The sequence below is a fragment of the Homalodisca vitripennis genome, chromosome 3 (assembly GCF_021130785.1).
Source record: "Homalodisca vitripennis isolate AUS2020 chromosome 3, UT_GWSS_2.1, whole genome shotgun sequence".
Lineage (NCBI taxonomy): Eukaryota > Metazoa > Arthropoda > Insecta > Hemiptera > Cicadellidae > Homalodisca > Homalodisca vitripennis.
Window position 1 is genome coordinate 206631705 of NC_060209.1, and position 19182 is coordinate 206650886.

At 37.0% G+C, this 19182-nt stretch overlaps 1 protein-coding gene across 1 annotated transcript in view; it reads right to left on the bottom strand.

Moving 5' to 3' along the window:
* Positions 1-19182, bottom strand: part of LOC124358058 (phosphatidylinositol 4-phosphate 3-kinase C2 domain-containing subunit beta-like) — a 212912-nt gene that overhangs the window by 153003 nt on the left and 40727 nt on the right. Inside the window, 1 exon segment of the mRNA XM_046810345.1 lies at positions 2245-2441. Within this exon segment, the coding sequence (XP_046666301.1) occupies positions 2245-2441 (197 nt within the window).

Sequence of the window (19182 nt, forward strand, 5' to 3'; positions counted from 1 at the left end):
CTTTCGCTGATGAAAAATCTCGATTTCTTCCGGAATAATCTTTGTAATCGTACACATAATATCCTAAATAGTTGTACAATAGAATGAAATTATTTCTATTTATCTCTGTTGTAGAAATGTAAACACAAACATTTGCGCTGAAAAATTTATATCTCGGCAGACTTAGTTCCATAATCTCCATTTATAAAAAAATCTTTTTGTTTAAATGGAAGAGTATAATGCCAACTGTTACAAGTGTTCTAATAGAGGAGAAATTATCGATAAAAGATATTTAGTTTGTAGAGGTTGTAATTTAATTTTGTTAGAAAGACCTAAACCTAAGAAATTTCGAAATAAATTAACACATTTGAATAACCTGCTTACAAAATTGCAATATGGAGACAAGAAGCAAACAAAATTTGTTACAGAATTTAGAAAACAGAATAAAAATTTTTACTTATCTCTTGGAACCATTGACAAAATTATTTTCCTTTTCAAAGAATACATTAGGTTTGTTGGTTTAAATACACACGTTTATTATGAAAAGATATTACCTGTATTTTTTCATTATCTGGATGTTGAATTTGTCTACGATTTTAAGCCAGAAATCCTCGATGATTTTATAGTACATTTGGAGAAATTAAACGAGGAACCTCTTGAAAAGAATGCGGTTTTACTCACATTCTCCCCGACTTCTCGAGTGATTGTTAGCAAATTTCATTTTTTCCGTCTTTAAATTTTTTCTATTTAAATGGAGTTCTTGAAAGAGTTAAATGATATTGGAGAATGTAAGTTTAAAGAGTATAAGAAGTTAAATGAATTGGAAGAAAGGAAGAAACATAGAATCTTGAATTTGGAGAAAATGAAAGATAAATTCGGGTTTACAATAATTGCCGAGTTGGAAGATTATAAAGTACACTTACCGAACAGATTTTTGACTGTTTTGGATGAAAAAAAGATTAAAGAATTGAACAAAAATGAAAAATTACACTTGGTTGTTACTGGAAAGAAGACTATTAAAGATAAAGACTGTGTTACAATTAACTTCGTGGAATAAAGATTTCGAAGATTTCTGGATTTTTTCATTAAAACAGCTTAGAAATTAGAAGCCTACAATGAACAGTAAAACAGCTATAGATTCGGTTATTCAACATTCGAGTATTATAAATTCCACAATTTATGTTGTCATACTGTCATGAAAAATTGCTTGAATACAGTTTACCATAGTTTATTTAAGTAAATTGTATTGTGAATTGTTTTTACATATTTATGGTGTATTGAACAGTATTTGTATTGATTTTTGGGCTGTCCCAAAAGTGGTCCAGAACCGCCATACTGTTTGATTTTACAGATTCGTTTATTGTCCTTTAAACAGTATTTTCCCTTGATTTTCTGTCTGTCCCAAAAGTGTCCTAGAACCCTCATATTCATATCTACTTATATATGTATATACACTTGCACACCAAATTTAGATTCTGGAGTCTCATTTGGATTAAAATGTTGGTATTCAAATTGTTACTTTGTTATACCAGATATATTCAAACACAGTCAATCACCATTATACACGATTCCAGAAATCAGACTTGGATATCACATGTAAAGCAACAGAAAGAATCATAACACGTGCTTCCCTTACGGTCTAGGGATCAAGAAGGAATCAGGCCGAGATCTTTCTCACAATGTGGTGGTTTATACATCGGGGTCCACAAACCGCAAATGGAGGGAAACCGGCAGCTCTTTAGCCTCCAACCCAAACCGATACGTACGACTTCAATAACAAACATCCTTCATTGTTTTCAATTTCCACTTACCGTTGTCAGAGTGAACCGTTCGAATTTAAATTTAACCAATATTGATCTGTTACACTGAGGATAAAATTATTGTTTCACATTTTTGACCCTATTGATACCTTTACATTTCTCAACATCCATCAGAACCAGTAAGGCTGGCAGCCGATTTTATTTTTCTTAGGAAATATTCTCTCATCAATTTCAAGTAAAACCAGAATGTGTGCTTATACAGAGCAAATTGGCTCTCTTTATTTGTCTAGGAGCCGAAAGCCTACAGAGGGATTTTTACAAAGAAAGTGATTGTCAGCCATGTTCCAAATTTTGAATAGGTTAACAAACATATTTAAAATATTTGTTTGATCATTTTGAGGGACACAGAACAAAATTAATAATTTGATATTTTAAATAAAATCTACTATTAATCAGATTTGCTAAAACTGAAAAATTGAACACAAAAAATTATTAGGAACCATACCTTTCTGTCAGGAGTGTGTTTGATGGAATTGTTGCGAGGAGGTAACGGCGGTGGAGAGAGGGGAGATGCCTTAACGACAGCCGCGTAGATTGGATCTGAGGCTTGACTGCCAGCTAGAGATGGAGGAGAGTACAGGTAGTCGAAAGGATCATAAGGGTTGTACACACTTGAGCTCTCGGACTGGTCTTCTCTCAGGGCTGTAACACGGCAGAATGGATGTGTTTAGTCGATTAGCTAATACTTACTTGGGCTAAACTTCCAATTTTAAGAATTTAATCAAGTTTTTAATGCTGTAAGTAATGTAATTTTTGAAGAAGTATGAAGAAGTAATGTAATTTTTGAAGAAGAAGTAACACTATAGATAAGAAAATAATCTAAAACTTAATGTTAACTATTTAACAATATCGTCCACAGTTCTAAAAATAACTGAATTCAAATTAGGAATATTCAAACATTCAGACTCAAGAATTTAGTTTTAAAGTTTAATTAACTTATCTAATTCATTCAACACCTACAAACAAGACTAAACAGTTTTTTTTTTAGAATTAAAATTATATGTCCTCCTTTACAACTTAACTAAAAGTGTACACTACAGTTAGACAATAGACAATAAACAAATTCTTTATTAACATAACATCGAGAAATGCAATGGCGTCAATTTTATATAGGTTTTTTCCTTCAGTGGATGTGTTCTTTATTCTTCCTCCAGTCCAGGAACTCATCAATGGAGTAAAATGGTCGGTCGATGAGCCAGTTGGTCAGGGCTGTCTTCAACTTCTTCACGTTCAGCATCTTTAGATCTTCTGGTAGGAGGTTAAAGAGTTTCCTCCCCATGTAGGATGGTTTCCTCTCATATGATGTGATGTAGAGGGAGGTGAAAGTTTGATGCATGACGAGTGTTGTGTGTGTGTATATCAAGGCCTCGTTGAAGCTGTTCGATCGTTACATACAATATGACTTCTTTTATATATAGGCAGATGATTGTTAACACATTTGTAGTTTTGAAGACCTTTCTGCAGCTCTCCCTTGGGCCAAGGCTGGCCATAATCCTGATTGCTCTCTTCTGGAGAAGTAGAATTCGATTAAGGTTTCCTGCTGTTGTGCCTCCCCAAACTGCAAGGCCATATCGTAAGTGAGACTCGAACAATGCATGGTAGGCAGTTTTTGTTGTGGCATTGTCACTGAGTTTACTCTTTTTACTCGGTTTACTCTTTTTAAAATGTACAAGCAGGAGTTCAATTTTTTGGAGAGTGCGTCAACATGTTTGTTTCAGGATAGTGCATTGTCGATAGTCATTCCTAGGAATTTGGTCTGGCTTTCCATTGATACTTCTGGGACTTCCTCCTGTCTTCTCCCAAAAGCTAATTGTTTGGTTTTTTCAGCGTTTACAACTAATAGACAATAGACTTTATTTTCATATTCATCAAGAACAGAGACAGCGTCAAATCTTAAAAAGTATAAGTTAAAACATTTTTGTTAACTTTTATTAGTAGGTGTTGATGGTCATAAATTCTTCTAGGCTGTATACAGTCTTTTCCACTAGCCACTTGAACATTTTCCTCTTCAAAACTTGTGGGCCAAGGTTCTTAAGTTCTCCTGGTAGCATGTTGTACAACCTGGCACCTGCATAGGTTGGCTTCTTGGCGAATAGAGCTGATCTGTGGGCTGGCAGATTGAAGTCATTGCCATGTCTTGTTTGGCGTTCATGGATATCACGGTTCCTCAAGCAGTTTTGTCTGATAGCTAGTAATATTACCTCCGTAATGTAAATAGACACCACTGTGAGTATGCCCAAGTTCTTAAAAGCATCTCTACAGCTTTCTTGAGGATTTAAATCAGCCATGATTCGCACTGCACGCTTCTGCATAACTAGGACTCGCTGAAGGTTGGTGATAGAAGAGCCCCCCCAAAGCACTATTCCATAGCGAACATGTGTCTCGAAAAGCGCAAAGTAAGTGATTCTAGTAGCTTGTGGTGTGCTAATGTGTTTAACTCTCTTTAAAACAAAGAGAGCTGTGCTGAGTTTTGAACACATTATGTCTACATGTTGATTCCATGAGAGACGATTGTCAATTGTGACACCCAAATGCTTTGCAGAGAGCACTTGTTCTAGGTCCAGTGGCAAAGATACATAATCTTTATGTCTTCCCCATGTGATGCATTTGGTTTTGGATGAATTGAAAATCAGATTGTTGTTCAGGCAGTAGTGCTTAGATCTAGTTATTGATGTGTGGGTGTCAATTTCCAGTGCCTGCACCGACTTGTTGTTTGTGACGAGGACAGTGTCATCCGCGTATGACACTGGATAGCAACCCTCCCCCAAGTGCTCCTGAAGGTCTCCAATGAAAAGCACAAACAGTACAGGCCCCAAGACAGATCCTTGAGGAACACCTCTTTTAATTTCCATCGGTTCGGATGTTTCAACTCTGATATTTCCCTCAAGAACCTGTTTGATCTCCACTATGTTCCTTCTACCCTGCAAGTAACTTTCAAACCACTTTAGTGCTGTACCCTTGATGCCTAAAGAGCTAAGTTTTGTCAATAATAATCTGTGGTTAAGGCAATCGAAAGCTTTGCTTAGATCTAGAAAAACACTACAAACATTTTTTCCCTCCTCAAGGTTGTCAATGAGGTGCTCAACCAAATCAATGAGGGCACTGGTGGTTGATCTTCCCGATATGAAGCCATGTTGTCTCTCTGGTAGGTTGTGATTTATCTCCAAATGCTGTGTAAGACGTGTCAGTATGACCTTTTCCATGACTTTTGAGACTGTAGGAATTAAAGAGATGAGCCTGAAATTCTGCACTTCCTTTTTATTACCTTGTTTGTGCAGAGGGTACACTTTGGAGGTTTTTAGATTCTCAGGACATCTACCCTGAGTTAGGGATTTGTTAACAATACTGGCGATTGGTATACAAACTTCATTTCTGCAGAACTTTAATATTTTGGAATTTAGCCCATCTACTCCAGTGGATGTTTTGGATTTCATAGAAGAAATAACTTTCAGTACCTCCTCTGATGTTACCAATTGGAATTTCGGTGATTGCTGTTTCGTAATGATCTCTTGGATCCTCGATCACTGAAGTTCTGGGAGAATTGTTATTGGTCAGAATATCCTCCGCTGTAGTCGCAAAGAATTCATTGAAGTATTCTGCAATTTCTTTCAGGTCTTCAACTGTATTGCCATTGATATTCAACTGCCAGACTGTTTCTGAGTCCTTTTTTTTCGCTTTCCTTTCACTGTTGACAATCTCCCATACAGCCTTACTTTTGTTACTTGCCTCAGCTATTCTTTGTTCACACTTTGTTTTTCTGAGTATTCACAGCTTCATATCATATTCCTTCTTCTTTTGAAAAGCTATATATTTGTCCTCTTCCTTTTTGCTGAGTGCACATTTTTCATTAGCTCTTATGAAGTCTGCTCGCAGTTCTTCTACTTCTGTGTTGTAAAGCGTATATTTTCTTTTGTTAATTCTTGATTTTTTAAGGGGGCATGTGATGTCTAGTGCTGTTGTAATTGTACTAATAGACAATAGACAATAGACAAATAGACAATAGACAAACTTCTTTATTTACATATTCATTAAGAACAGTTATAGAGTCACATAATATTAATACATAAATATGGATGATGAATGTTTATACATTTGTGTTTCAGTTAAAAAAAAAAAGTCAAGGTACATTTTGAAATCTCCATGTTTCATTGCAGGCGTTGAGGAACTCGTCCAGTGAATAAAAAGGTTGATTTACTAGGATGTCATGCAGTTTTCCTTGTAGGGCACTCCTCTTCAATCTTCTCATTGTTTCTGGGAGAGCGTTCCACAACTTCCGGCCGATATAAGATGGTTTTTCTCCATAAATTGCTGTGCGATGTGGAGGCAGAACGTAGTTGGCTGCATGGCGAGTGTTGTATGAATGGATATCTTTCCCTGTTTGAAGACCCAGGTTGTGCACATGTAGAATTACTTCTTGGATGTATAGAGCAGTGACGGTCATTATGCCGAGGGTTTGGAAGGCTTGTCTGCAGCTTTGTTGATGTTCAAGGTCAGCGAGGATTCTAATGGCTTTTTTCTGCAGGACAAGCACCTTGTTGAGGTTTCCGACAGAGGATCCGCCCCATACAGCAATCCCATACCTCATATGGGTTTCTACTAATGAATAGTAGGCTGTTTTGGCATTTTCTAGGTTTCCAATCCATTTTATGCGCCGAACAGCATAAATACCTATGCTGATTTTTTTGCAAAGGCCATCCACATGCTCTGTCCAGCCGAGATTTCCATCCAGAATGATTCCAAGGAATTTAACATGGTTTTCAATTTCTACGTCAGGTATTTTTGGAATGTAGTCTTTTCTTTTACTAAAGTTAATCTGTATGGTTTTTGATGGATTTACAGCCAAGTCATTTTTCCTGCAGTATGTCAGTGCTTTGCAGAGGGAGTTGCAGGCGGTTGTATGTACTCCTTCTGCAGTGTCATCCTTTATTAAGAGTGTTGTGTCATCAGCATACATTACACAGTTGGTATTGTGATCTTGGATGTATCCTGGGAAGTCATTGACAAATAAGACAAAGATGACTGGGCCCAGGACTGATCCTTGTGGCACTCCACGTGTGACTGGTTGTGGGTTTGACTGGTAGGTGTTTTTATGGCCAAGTGTAATGTTCTGTATTTCAACTACCTGTGTTCGCCCTGACAGATAGCTCATAAACCAGTTGTTTGCTATGCCAGTAATGCCAAGAGATTTAAGTTTTTCTGATATGAGGTCATGTCCTAAACAGTCAAAAGCTTTGCTATAGTCAAGGAGGAGAGCAGAGATGTACTTTCCTTTGTCTATTTGGTCAATTATGTATTCTACTAAGCTGATGATAGCTGATGTTGTTGATTTACCTTTAAGAAATCCATGTTGGCAGTTAGTAACTATGTTATGCTGCTCTAGGTAGGTCATAAGTCTATTGAGTACTACTTTTTCTATTATTTTTGAAAATGTTGAAAGAAGTGAAATAGGACGGTAATTTTGAACTTCAGTGGTTGGTCCTTTTTTATGTTTTGGATACACTTTAGATTGTTTTAATGCAGTAGGAAATTGGTCAAGTCTAAAAGATTTGTTTATTATGCTGACTAGAGGTGGTATAAGCTCATCAGCACAATACTTTACAATTTTAGCTGAATATTCATCCATTCCACTGGATGGTTTTGATTTAAGGGAATAGATGGCAGCTCTTAATTCTCTGAAATTTGTGGGGCCTAAGTTAAAAACAGTTTGGCAGTTGTCTACTATAGACTGGTCATTTTCATTTTTATCCTGATTTCCAACTGTTTTCTGGTTGCTAAGTTTCAGTGTCGTTTCAGCAACTTGAGAGAAGAAAATGTTAAAATGTTCTGTAACTTCAGATGGGTTATTCACGACTTTGTCATTTATTATAATACTGGATTGAGATGGGATTTTGTGTTGTCCTTTTCTTTCATGGTTAATGACTGTCCATATGGCCTTGGTTTTGTTTGCAGCTGACTCAATGAAGTGTGAGTTTGCATTTTGTCGTAGGGTTCTAAGTTTGTTGTCATAATATTTTTTCCTTTCCACCATAACTGCTTTATCTTGGATATTTCCTGTCATTTCATATTTGTAAAGTGCCTTTAAGAAAATATCCTTGAGGTATTGTGTCTCATTGTCATAGCACAAAGTTTTTTGGTTTATTTTCCTGTTGCTTTTCTTCTTGGGGCAAGCAATGTCAAGGGATAATTTCAAGACTTCCAGAAAAATATCGTAAGCTGAGTCAGCATCAGGGGCAAGATTGATAGTATCCCATTTTTTGTTCATCAGAAGAGATTTCAAGTTATCTAGGTTGGTTGGACTGAATTGTCTTTTGAAAACTGAGTATGCCTCTTCTACTGTAGGTGCTGACTCGACTCTTTCCCAGGAGTTTAATGCAAGGAGGTTTGATAGGTTTGAGAGATTGTGAAAGTTGAAAATCCGTCTGGTCATGTTAATAGGTCTTTTTGCTTCACAGTCCACTTCAAGTTTGCAGAGCTGTCCTGTATGATCAGAAAGCGAGGTATGGATAACCTCAACGTTAACCTTCCCCAAGTCCAGATCGGTGCATACTACATCTATTGAAGTAGCAGTGGTGGAGGTTATTCTGGTTGGGGGCAGAGGAATCCTTGTTATGTTGAAAGTGGCAAGCATTTCACTTACTGCAGTTTTTTCTCTTGATTGTGTCAGACTATCAACGTTAAGGTCCCCCAGAATACAAATTCCATTGTTGTTATTTGGAATTTCTTCCAGCACTTGAGTCATCTGTGTAAGGGCCTCCTCAAGTGAGGCAGAGGGGGGTCTGTAAACACCCAGCACATATAAGGTTTCCTTTTTGCTTAGATGTATTTTTATACCTGCAATTTCACATAATAACTCAATACTGTGTTTTTCTGAGAGGATACTTTCAACTTCATTAGCGAGGTTGTCTTGCTTGAATATAGCTGTGCCCCCTTTGAGATGATTTTTTCTACAGAAAGCAGCAACCAGAACATAGTTAGTCAAGCAAACATTGTTGAGTATTAGGGAATTTAGACCATGCTCAGTTAGTACAACTATATGTGGCTTGTTTATGTATAGAAAGTGGTTTAATCTATCAATCTTGTTGCTCAGTCTGTCCATGTTTTGGTGAAAAATTACTTATTTATTTTTTGTTTTTGGATTGAGACTGTTTTGTGTCTGGTTTTTTTTGTCACGTTTTGTTCTAAAAAATTATCAGCACTAATTTGAGAGTTGGAGAGTTTTGAAAGCAACCTGGGAGCCACCCCAGGGATATCTTTTACTGATGTGTCATGTAGAGATAAACTTGTTGTAGACGTTATGTGTAGTTTGTATTCATCTATGTATATTCATCTAAGTCGTTTTCATGACAGTATTGATATGCCTTATTCAGTGCAATGTAAGAGTTGATGGCCACATTGTTTGGTGATGACTCAGAGACTAGAAGTGTCGTATCATCAGCGTACATTAGGGGAGTACAGTGCATTCCTAGATATTGTGGCATGTCATTTGTCAGGAGAATGAATAGGACTGGTCCCAATACCGAACCCTGAGGTACACCCTTTGTAATGGGTAAAGGGTCGGATCTTACTTCTTGGCGTATGTTTTTTTTGTGTGTCTTGAATCTCAACAACCTGACTTCTTCCTTCCAAATAACTCTTGAACCATGCATAGGCTTGGCCTTTCACACCAAGCTGTTCAAGTTTGTTGAGGATCAGTTTGTGTCCCAAGCAGTCAAAAGCATTGCTGAAATCCAGCATAATTCCAGTAACCAGATTTTTTTCTTCCAAGCTATCAATGACGAATTCTGCAAGTTTGATTATGGCAGTGATGTTGTGGATCTTCCCTTGATGAAGCCATGTTGGCTTCTGTTAACAGGCTGTTATGTTCACAGTGGTCCATTAATCTTTTTAAAACTATTTTCTCAAGGAGAAGGTTGAGATTAATGATATGGGTCTGTAGTTTTTGGCTTCAGTCTGGTTTCCACTTTTTAGCTTGGGGTATACTTTACTTTGTTTAAGTGCGGCTGGAAAGTGGCCATGAGCGAGGGATAAGTTTGTTACTTTGACTAGTGGTGGAGTTAAAGCTTTCTTACAGTGTTTCAGCATCTTTGCTGAAATTTCATCTAATCCTGACGAGGTTTTGGGTTTAAGGTTATCAATGATCTCTTCAATTTCTTGTTCATTAGTGAAAGGTAGCTGTGTTAAATCATTACCTGAGGTTTGTGGAGGTGCCGGTTGTTTTGTGACTTTTGGCTGGTTTTTTAGGGTGATTTCTGCAATATTGGTGAAAACTGGTTAAAGTGATTAGCAATTGTTTGGGGGTTAGTGTTAGACACTTAGTAGTTAGACAATGGAAACAGTCAAAATAGTGATTCACAATTTTGCGGTTTGATCTCCCTGGGCTCATCTCTACCGTTCTTATCTGTGCTAACATCAGCTTTCTGTTTGGCTGAAGATATAACTTATTTAGTTGCTTATCAACAAGTCCTGATCAGTTGGTATACTGTCTATCTATGAAAACTTGTTGGACTATAGGAGAATGGGTTCAAATCCCTCTGCTGTCTAATAATGTGTATAACTTATTTCTATTGAACAGAAATATATTGTGACTTATCCTCGACACCTATCATATAAATAATATGTAACAGACATTTTTATTTACTTATTTTTAAAATTGAATTTTAATCAATTTTATTTTTAATTAGAGACATTTAATACTCATTTTATGGTTTACTGCCAACTTTGACTAGTAGAGGAACGAATAACTAAGTGTCGGTAAGAGAGTTTAGAGCATTAGTGATGTCGGTAAGGCAGATTACAGTAAAAGGTGATGTCGGTAAGGCTTTATGGCGAAGTAGCCCTGTAGTAGTTGTGTAAAAATGTGATGTCATCAGCTATTCTATGTAATGACTGTTGTGATAAATCTCCAAATAAATGGAGTTGTGATTTATTTGGCTCAAACCTGGGTTGTGAAGTGGTTGATGTTGCACGTTACTATGCAGAGAAGCACTTTGAGGTTTGTGTGCTTAGAAGGTTGTAATAGTGTCACTGTACAGAGCTCCTGATGGGGACCTAAAAGTATTTTTTGACAGCTTGGAGGCACTCTTATTGTTTTTAAGTAAGTGCTCTTTTAGAGTCTTGCTTTGTGAAGACTTAAATATTGATATATTCAAGAATAATGCTAGCACTTGCAACTAAATAATTTGCTACGAACCATAGGCTTTATGTGTGGAAATTATGAACAAATTCGTGCCTTAGCAAGTTTGGACAATGTTGTAACAAATCTTATGCCTGTAAATATCAGTGTAAATGTGTTGGATCTGCCCATTTCTGATCATAAACCGTTACATATTACTGTTGCATTCAGTGGCCTACTGTTGGATGATAACACTGCAGTAATCAAGCCTACAGGCTACATTAGGCGCTTTACTGACAACAATATAAATAACTTCATTCAGTGTCTTGAGAGTGTTGACTGGACTAGTATTCTGTCTACTAGTGACTCTGTAAATATCAGTGTAAATGTGTTGGATCTGCCCATTTCTGATCATAAACCGTTACATATTACTGTTGCACTCAGTGGCCTACTGTTGGATGATAACACTGCAGTAATCAAGCCTACAGGCTACATTAGGCGCTTTACTGACAACAATATAAATAACTTCATTCAGTGTCTTGAGAGTGTTGACTGGACTAGTATTCTGTCTACTAGTGACTCTGTAAATATCAGTGTAAATGTGTTGGATCTGCCCATTTCTGATCATAAACCGTTACATATTACTGTTGCACTCAGTGGCCTACTGTTGGATGATAACACTGCAGTAATCAAGCCTACAGGCTACATTAGGCGCTTTACTGACAACAATATAAATAACTTCATTCAGTGTCTTGAGAGTGTTGACTGGACTAGTATTCTGTCTACTAGTGACTCTGTAAATATCAGTGTAAATGTGTTGGATCTGCCCATTTCTGATCATAAACCGTTACATATTACTGTTGCACTCAGTGGCCTACTGTTGGATGATAACACTGCAGTAATCAAGCCTACAGGCTACATTAGGCGCTTTACTGACAACAATATAAATAACTTCATTCAGTGTCTTGAGAGTGTTGACTGGACTAGTATTCTGTCTACTAGTGACTCTGTAAATATCAGTGTAAATGTGTTGGATCTGCCCATTTCTGATCATAAACCGTTACATATTACTGTTGCACTCAGTGGCCTACTGTTGGATGATAACACTGCAGTAATCAAGCCTACAGGCTACATTAGGCGCTTTACTGACAACAATATAAATAACTTCATTCAGTGTCTTGAGAGTGTTGACTGGACTAGTATTCTGTCTACTAGTGACTCTGTAAATATCAGTGTAAATGTGTTGGATCTGCCCATTTCTGATCATAAACCGTTACATATTACTGTTGCACTCAGTGGCCTACTGTTGGATGATAACACTGCAGTAATCAAGCCTACAGGCTACATTAGGCGCTTTACTGACAACAATATAAATAACTTCATTCAGTGTCTTGAGAGTGTTGACTGGACTAGTATTCTGTCTACTAGTTACTCTGTAAATATCAGTGTAAATGTGTTGGATCTGCCCATTTCTGATCATAAACCGTTACATATTACTGTTGCATTCAGTGGCCTACTGTTGGATGATAACACTGCAGTAATCAAGCCTACAGGCTACATTAGGCGCTTTACTGACAACAATATAAATAACTTCATTCAGTGTCTTGAGAGTGTTGACTGGACTAGTATTCTGTCTACTAGTGACTCTGTAAATATCAGTGTAAATGTGTTGGATCTGCCCATTTCTGATCATATAAAACCGTTACATATTACTGTTGCACTCAGTGGCCTACTGTTGGATGATAACACTGCAGTAATCAAGCCTACAGGCTACATTAGGCGCTTTACTGACAACAATATAAATAACTTCATTCAGTGTCTTGAGAGTGTTGACTGGACTAGTATTCTGTCTACTAGTGACTCTGTAAATATCAGTGTAAATGTGTTGGATCTGCCCATTTCTGATCATAAACCGTTACATATTACTGTTGCACTCAGTGGCCTACTGTTGGATGATAACACTGCAGTAATCAAGCCTACAGGCTACATTAGGCGCTTTACTGACAACAATATAAATAACTTCATTCAGTGTCTTGAGAGTGTTGACTGGACTAGTATTCTGTCTACTAGTGACTCTGTAAATATCAGTGTAAATGTGTTGGATCTGCCCATTTCTGATCATAAACCGTTACATATTACTGTTGCACTCAGTGGCCTACTGTTGGATGATAACACTGCAGTAATCAAGCCTACAGGCTACATTAGGCGCTTTACTGACAACAATATAAATAACTTCATTCAGTGTCTTGAGAGTGTTGACTGGACTAGTATTCTGTCTACTAGTGACTCTGTAAATATCAGTGTAAATGTGTTGGATCTGCCCATTTCTGATCATAAAACCGTTACATATTACTGTTGCACTCAGTGGCCTACTGTTGGATGATAACACTGCAGTAATCAAGCCTACAGGCTACATTAGGCGCTTTACTGACAACAATATAAATAACTTCATTCAGTGTCTTAAGAGTGTTGACTGGACTAGTATTCTGTCTACTAGTGACTCTGTAAATATCAGTGTAAATGTGTTGGATCTGCCCATTTCTGATCATAAACCGTTACATATTACTGTTGCACTCAGTGGCCTACTGTTGGATGATAACACTGCAGTAATCAAGCCTACAGGCTACATTAGGCGCTTTACTGACAACAATATAAATAACTTCATTCAGTGTCTTGAGAGTGTTGACTGGACTAGTATTCTGTCTACTAGTGACTCTGTAAATATCAGTGTAAATGTGTTGGATCTGCCCATTTCTGATCATAAACCGTTACATATTACTGTTGCACTCAATGGCCTACTGTTGGATGATAACACTGCAGTAATCAAGCCTACAGGCTACATTAGGCGCTTTACTGACAACAATATAAATAACTTCATTCAGTGTCTTGAGAGTGTTGACTGGACTAGTATTCTGTCTACTAGTGACTCTGTAAATATCAGTGTAAATGTGTTGGATCTGCCCATTTCTGATCATAAACCGTTACATATTACTGTTGCACTCAGTGGCCTACTGTTGGATGATAACACTGCAGTAATCAAGCCTACAGGCTACATTAGGCGCTTTACTGACAACAATATAAATAACTTCATTCAGTGTCTTAAGAGTGTTGACTGGACTAGTATTCTGTCTACTAGTGACTCTGTAAATATCAGTGTAAATGTGTTGGATCTGCCCATTTCTGATCATAAACCGTTACATATTACTGTTGCACTCAGTGGCCTACTGTTGGATGATAACACTGCAGTAATCAAGCCTACAGGCTACATTAGGCGCTTTACTGACAACAATATAAATAACTTCATTCAGTGTCTTGAGAGTGTTGACTGGACTAGTAGTCTACTAGTGACTCTGTAAATATCAGTGTAAATGTGTTGGATCTGCCCATTTCTGATCATAAACCGTTACATATTACTGTTGCACTCAGTGGCCTACTGTTGGATGATAACACTGCAGTAATCAAGCCTACAGGCTACATTAGGCGCTTTACTGACAACAATATAAATAACTTCATTCAGTGTCTTAAAGAGTGTTGACTGGACTAGTATTCTGTCTACTAGTGACTCTGTAAATATCAGTGTAAATGTGTTGGATCTGCCCATTTCTGATCATAAACCGTTACATATTACTGTTGCACTCAGTGGCCTACTGTTGGATGATAACACTGCAGTAATCAAGCCTACAGGCTACATTAGGCGCTTTACTGACAACAATATAAATAACTTCATTCAGTGTCTTGAGAGTGTTGACTGGACTAGTATTCTGTCTACTAGTGACTCTGTAAATATCAGTGTAAATGTGTTGGATCTGCCCATTTCTGATCATAAACCGTTACATATTACTGTTGCACTCAGTGGCCTACTGTTGGATGATAACACTGCAGTAATCAAGCCTACAGGCTACATTAGGCGCTTTACTGACAACAATATAAATAACTTCATTCAGTGTCTTGAGAGTGTTGACTGGACTAGTATTCTGTCTACTAGTGACTCTGTAAATATCAGTGTAAATGTGTTGGATCTGCCCATTTCTGATCATAAACCGTTACATATTACTGTTGCACTCAGTGGCCTACTGTTGGATGATAACACTGCAGTAATCAAGCCTACAGGCTACATTAGGCGCTTTACTGACAACAATATAAATAACTTCATTCAGTGTCTTGAGAGTGTTGACTGGACTAGTATTCTGTCTACTAGTGACTCTGTAAATATCAGTGTAAATGTGTTGGATCTGCCCATTTCTGATCATAAACCGTTACATATTACTGTTGCACTCAGTGGCCTACTGTTGGATGATAACACTGCAGTAATCAAGCCTACAGGCTACATTAGGCGCTTTACTGACAACAATATAAATAACTTCATTCAGTGTCTTAAGAGTGTTGACTGGACTAGTATTCTGTCTACTAGTGACTCTGTAAATATCAGTGTAAATGTGTTGGATCTGCCCATTTCTGATCATAAACCGTTACATATTACTGTTGCATTCAGTGGCCTACTGTTGGATGATAACACTGCAGTAATCAAGCCTACAGGCTACATTAGGCGCTTTACTGACAACAATATAAATAACTTCATTCAGTGTCTTGAGAGTGTTGACTGGACTAGTATTCTGTCTACTAGTGACTCTGTAAATATCAGTGTAAATGTGTTGGATCTGCCCATTTCTGATCATAAACCGTTACATATTACTGTTGCACTCAGTGGCCTACTGTTGGATGATAACACTGCAGTAATCAAGCCTACAGGCTACATTAGGCGCTTTACTGACAACAATATAAATAACTTCATTCAGTGTCTTAAGAGTGTTGACTGGACTAGTATTCTGTCTACTAGTGACTCTGTAAATATCAGTGTAAATGTGTTGGATCTGCCCATTTCTGATCATAAACCGTTACATATTACTGTTGCATTCAGTGGCCTACTGTTGGATGATAACACTGCAGTAATCAAGCCTACAGGCTACATTAGGCGCTTTACTGACAACAATATAAATAACTTCATTCAGTGTCTTAAGAGTGTTGACTGGACTAGTATTCTGTCTACTAGTGACTCTGTAAATATCAGTGTAAATGTGTTGGATCTGCCCATTTCTGATCATAAACCGTTACATATTACTGTTGCACTCAGTGGCCTACTGTTGGATGATAACACTGCAGTAATCAAGCCTACAGGCTACATTAGGCGCTTTACTGACAACAATATAAATAACTTCATTCAGTGTCTTGAGAGTGTTGACTGGACTAGTATTCTGTCTACTAGTGACTCTGTAAATATCAGTGTAAATGTGTTGGATCTGCCCATTTCTGATCATAAACCGTTACATATTACTGTTGCACTCAGTGGCCTACTGTTGGATGATAACACTGCAGTAATCAAGCCTACAGGCTACATTAGGCGCTTTACTGACAACAATATAAATAACTTCATTCAGTGTCTTAAGAGTGTTGACTGGACTAGTATTCTGTCTACTAGTGACTCTGTAAATATCAGTGTAAATGTGTTGGATCTGCCCATTTCTGATCATAAACCGTTACATATTACTGTTGCACTCAGTGGCCTACTGTTGGATGATAACACTGCAGTAATCAAGCCTACAGGCTACATTAGGCGCTTTACTGACAACAATATAAATAACTTCATTCAGTGTCTTAAGAGTGTTGACTGGACTAGTATTCTGTCTACTAGTGACTCTGTAAATATCAGTGTAAATGTGTTGGATCTGCCCATTTCTGATCATAAACCGTTACATATTACTGTTGCACTCAGTGGCCTACTGTTGGATGATAACACTGCAGTAATCAAGCCTACAGGCTACATTAGGCGCTTTACTGACAACAATATAAATAACTTCATTCAGTGTCTTGAGAGTGTTGACTGGACTAGTATTCTGTCTACTAGTGACTCTGTAAATATCAGTGTAAATGTGTTGGATCTGCCCATTTCTGATCATAAACCGTTACATATTACTGTTGCACTCAGTGGCCTACTGTTGGATGATAACACTGCAGTAATCAAGCCTACAGGCTACATTAGGCGCTTTACTGACAACAATATAAATAACTTCATTCAGTGTCTTGAGAGTGTTGACTGGACTAGTATTCTGTCTACTAGTGACTCTGTAAATATCAGTGTAAATGTGTTGGATCTGCCCATTTCTGTAATTAGTACTGTGGCTCAGCCTTTTGCTGATTGTTTAAATGCTCGTGTCAAGGAAGGGAAATTTCCAGATTGTCTTAAGATAACCAAAGTAGTTCCTATTCATAAGAAATGGAACACGAAAAGTGTTGACAGCTATCGGTCTATCTCTGTATTCCTGTTTTCTCAGAAAATTTGAATCGGCATTCAAAATTCAGGTGAGTGATTTTTTTGAATCCATCCAACAACCTTAGAAATTGTGTCCCTGCCAACTACTTAAAACATGTGTACTATACTTTTTTCCATAGCAACTTGTCTTATGGAGTACTTAATTGGGGCAATGCTCAGGGAATAGAAAGAGTTTTGTTACTGCAAAAAATAGTGATTAGAATCTTATCATTCTCAGCTTTAAATGACCATTGTAAGCCTTCGTTTAGAAAATTAAGAATCTTAACTGTTGTAAACCAATATATATACAGGGTGATTCATGAAGTTCTCCCCCCCACTTCTACAGCACATTGTACTAGTAAAAATAATGAAAAAATGTTATATAAACATAGGTCCGAAAAAACGCTTCGTTAGCGAGTTACAGCTAGCGAAAGATTTCGCCTGAATTCCTGGGTAAAGAGTAAAATAAAGCCATACTGAACTTTTGGAAAGGTTAATTAAGTAAGAAATATCGTGGATTATTATGTATTTTTACCTGATAAAGCTAATAAAAATAGGTTTCAGAACTGTACCTGTAGTAGTTTTTTGAGGGATTCAGGGTTAAATGCAAAAAATTGGGGCACGAAACAATGTTTTTTTTAAGTTTGATGTACAATAACTTTGTTAAATTGGTAATAAATACATAAAATCAACAAACTTTAATTGTAGAGAATTTAATTCTGAGAAAATTGATATAATCAAAGTCTAAAATAAAACAGAAAAAAGTACCAGAAAAAGATTTTATTCAGTATAATACATTACTAGCTGTAAAGAAATACCGTACGGTATTTAGTTAAAATAAAACAAAAAACAAAATGTTTGTTCCTTAATGATGAGATAAAATTGAGAAAACAAGATTAACTGTTAAATAAATTTGTTTGTAAATAAAAATATCATGTTTTATTACGTTGTATTTTTTTTAATAAAAATTTACATAAAATGTTCGAAAATAAATGAAGCAAAACATTTTCCCATTATTGTTTACTAATCATCGAAATGAAGTTTTTTGTTTTATTAATTTCTAAGTTGGTAACGCACAAATAACAGCTGATCAACAATGGTATTCTGTACTGTTACGTTAGAACTGTGTATTAGTGGTGTTTTTGCAAGCTACAGCAGGTGATCGGGTTCTGTGAATCGTGTTATTAAATGCAATTTTTCTGTGAGTTATAATTCGATTGTTTATTCAGCGAAAAAAATGCCTTACTTATTTACATCAGAGGAATACGCTGATATGGTTTTTATTTTGGGTTTACTGTAATGGTAATGCTAGAGCTGCTGTAGAAGAATATGAACTACGTTACCCTAATAGGAGGATTCCAGATACCAAAACAATTTCAGGAACTTTTCGTACTCTTCGGGAAACAGGATCACTACCAAGTACTAGGGCCAATTATGAACGAGCTGTCCAACTTGATGATGATATTGTTATTAATGCTGTTCATCGCCAGTCCAGGTGTAAGTACACACGACGTATTTCTAGGCGGTTAGGAGTTTCGTAGTCAACGGTGTGGAGGTCACTTAATCGAAACAAAATTTTATCCGTTTCATAAACAAAAGGGTTCAACATCTACAGCTAGGGATGGTCCGCTTCGCTTGGAGTTTTGCAACTTTTTGAATATTAATAATCAACTCCACAAGCGTATTTTGTTTACGGATGAGGCACAAATTCCCTCGGATGGTGTCAATAACTTGCACAATGAACACTCATGGGCAGAAAAAAATCGACATGAGGTAGTGGAACAGAACTTTCAACACCGATTTAGCGTCAATGTCTGGTGTGCCTTTTGCACAATCGGCTGATTGGACCTTTCATATTACCTGGACGCCTAAATGCTGAGTTCTATTTGCATTTCCTTCAAGAAGAGTTGCCGCAGCTGTTAGAAAAATGTTCCTTTACATCTCAGACAAAATTTGTACTTCCA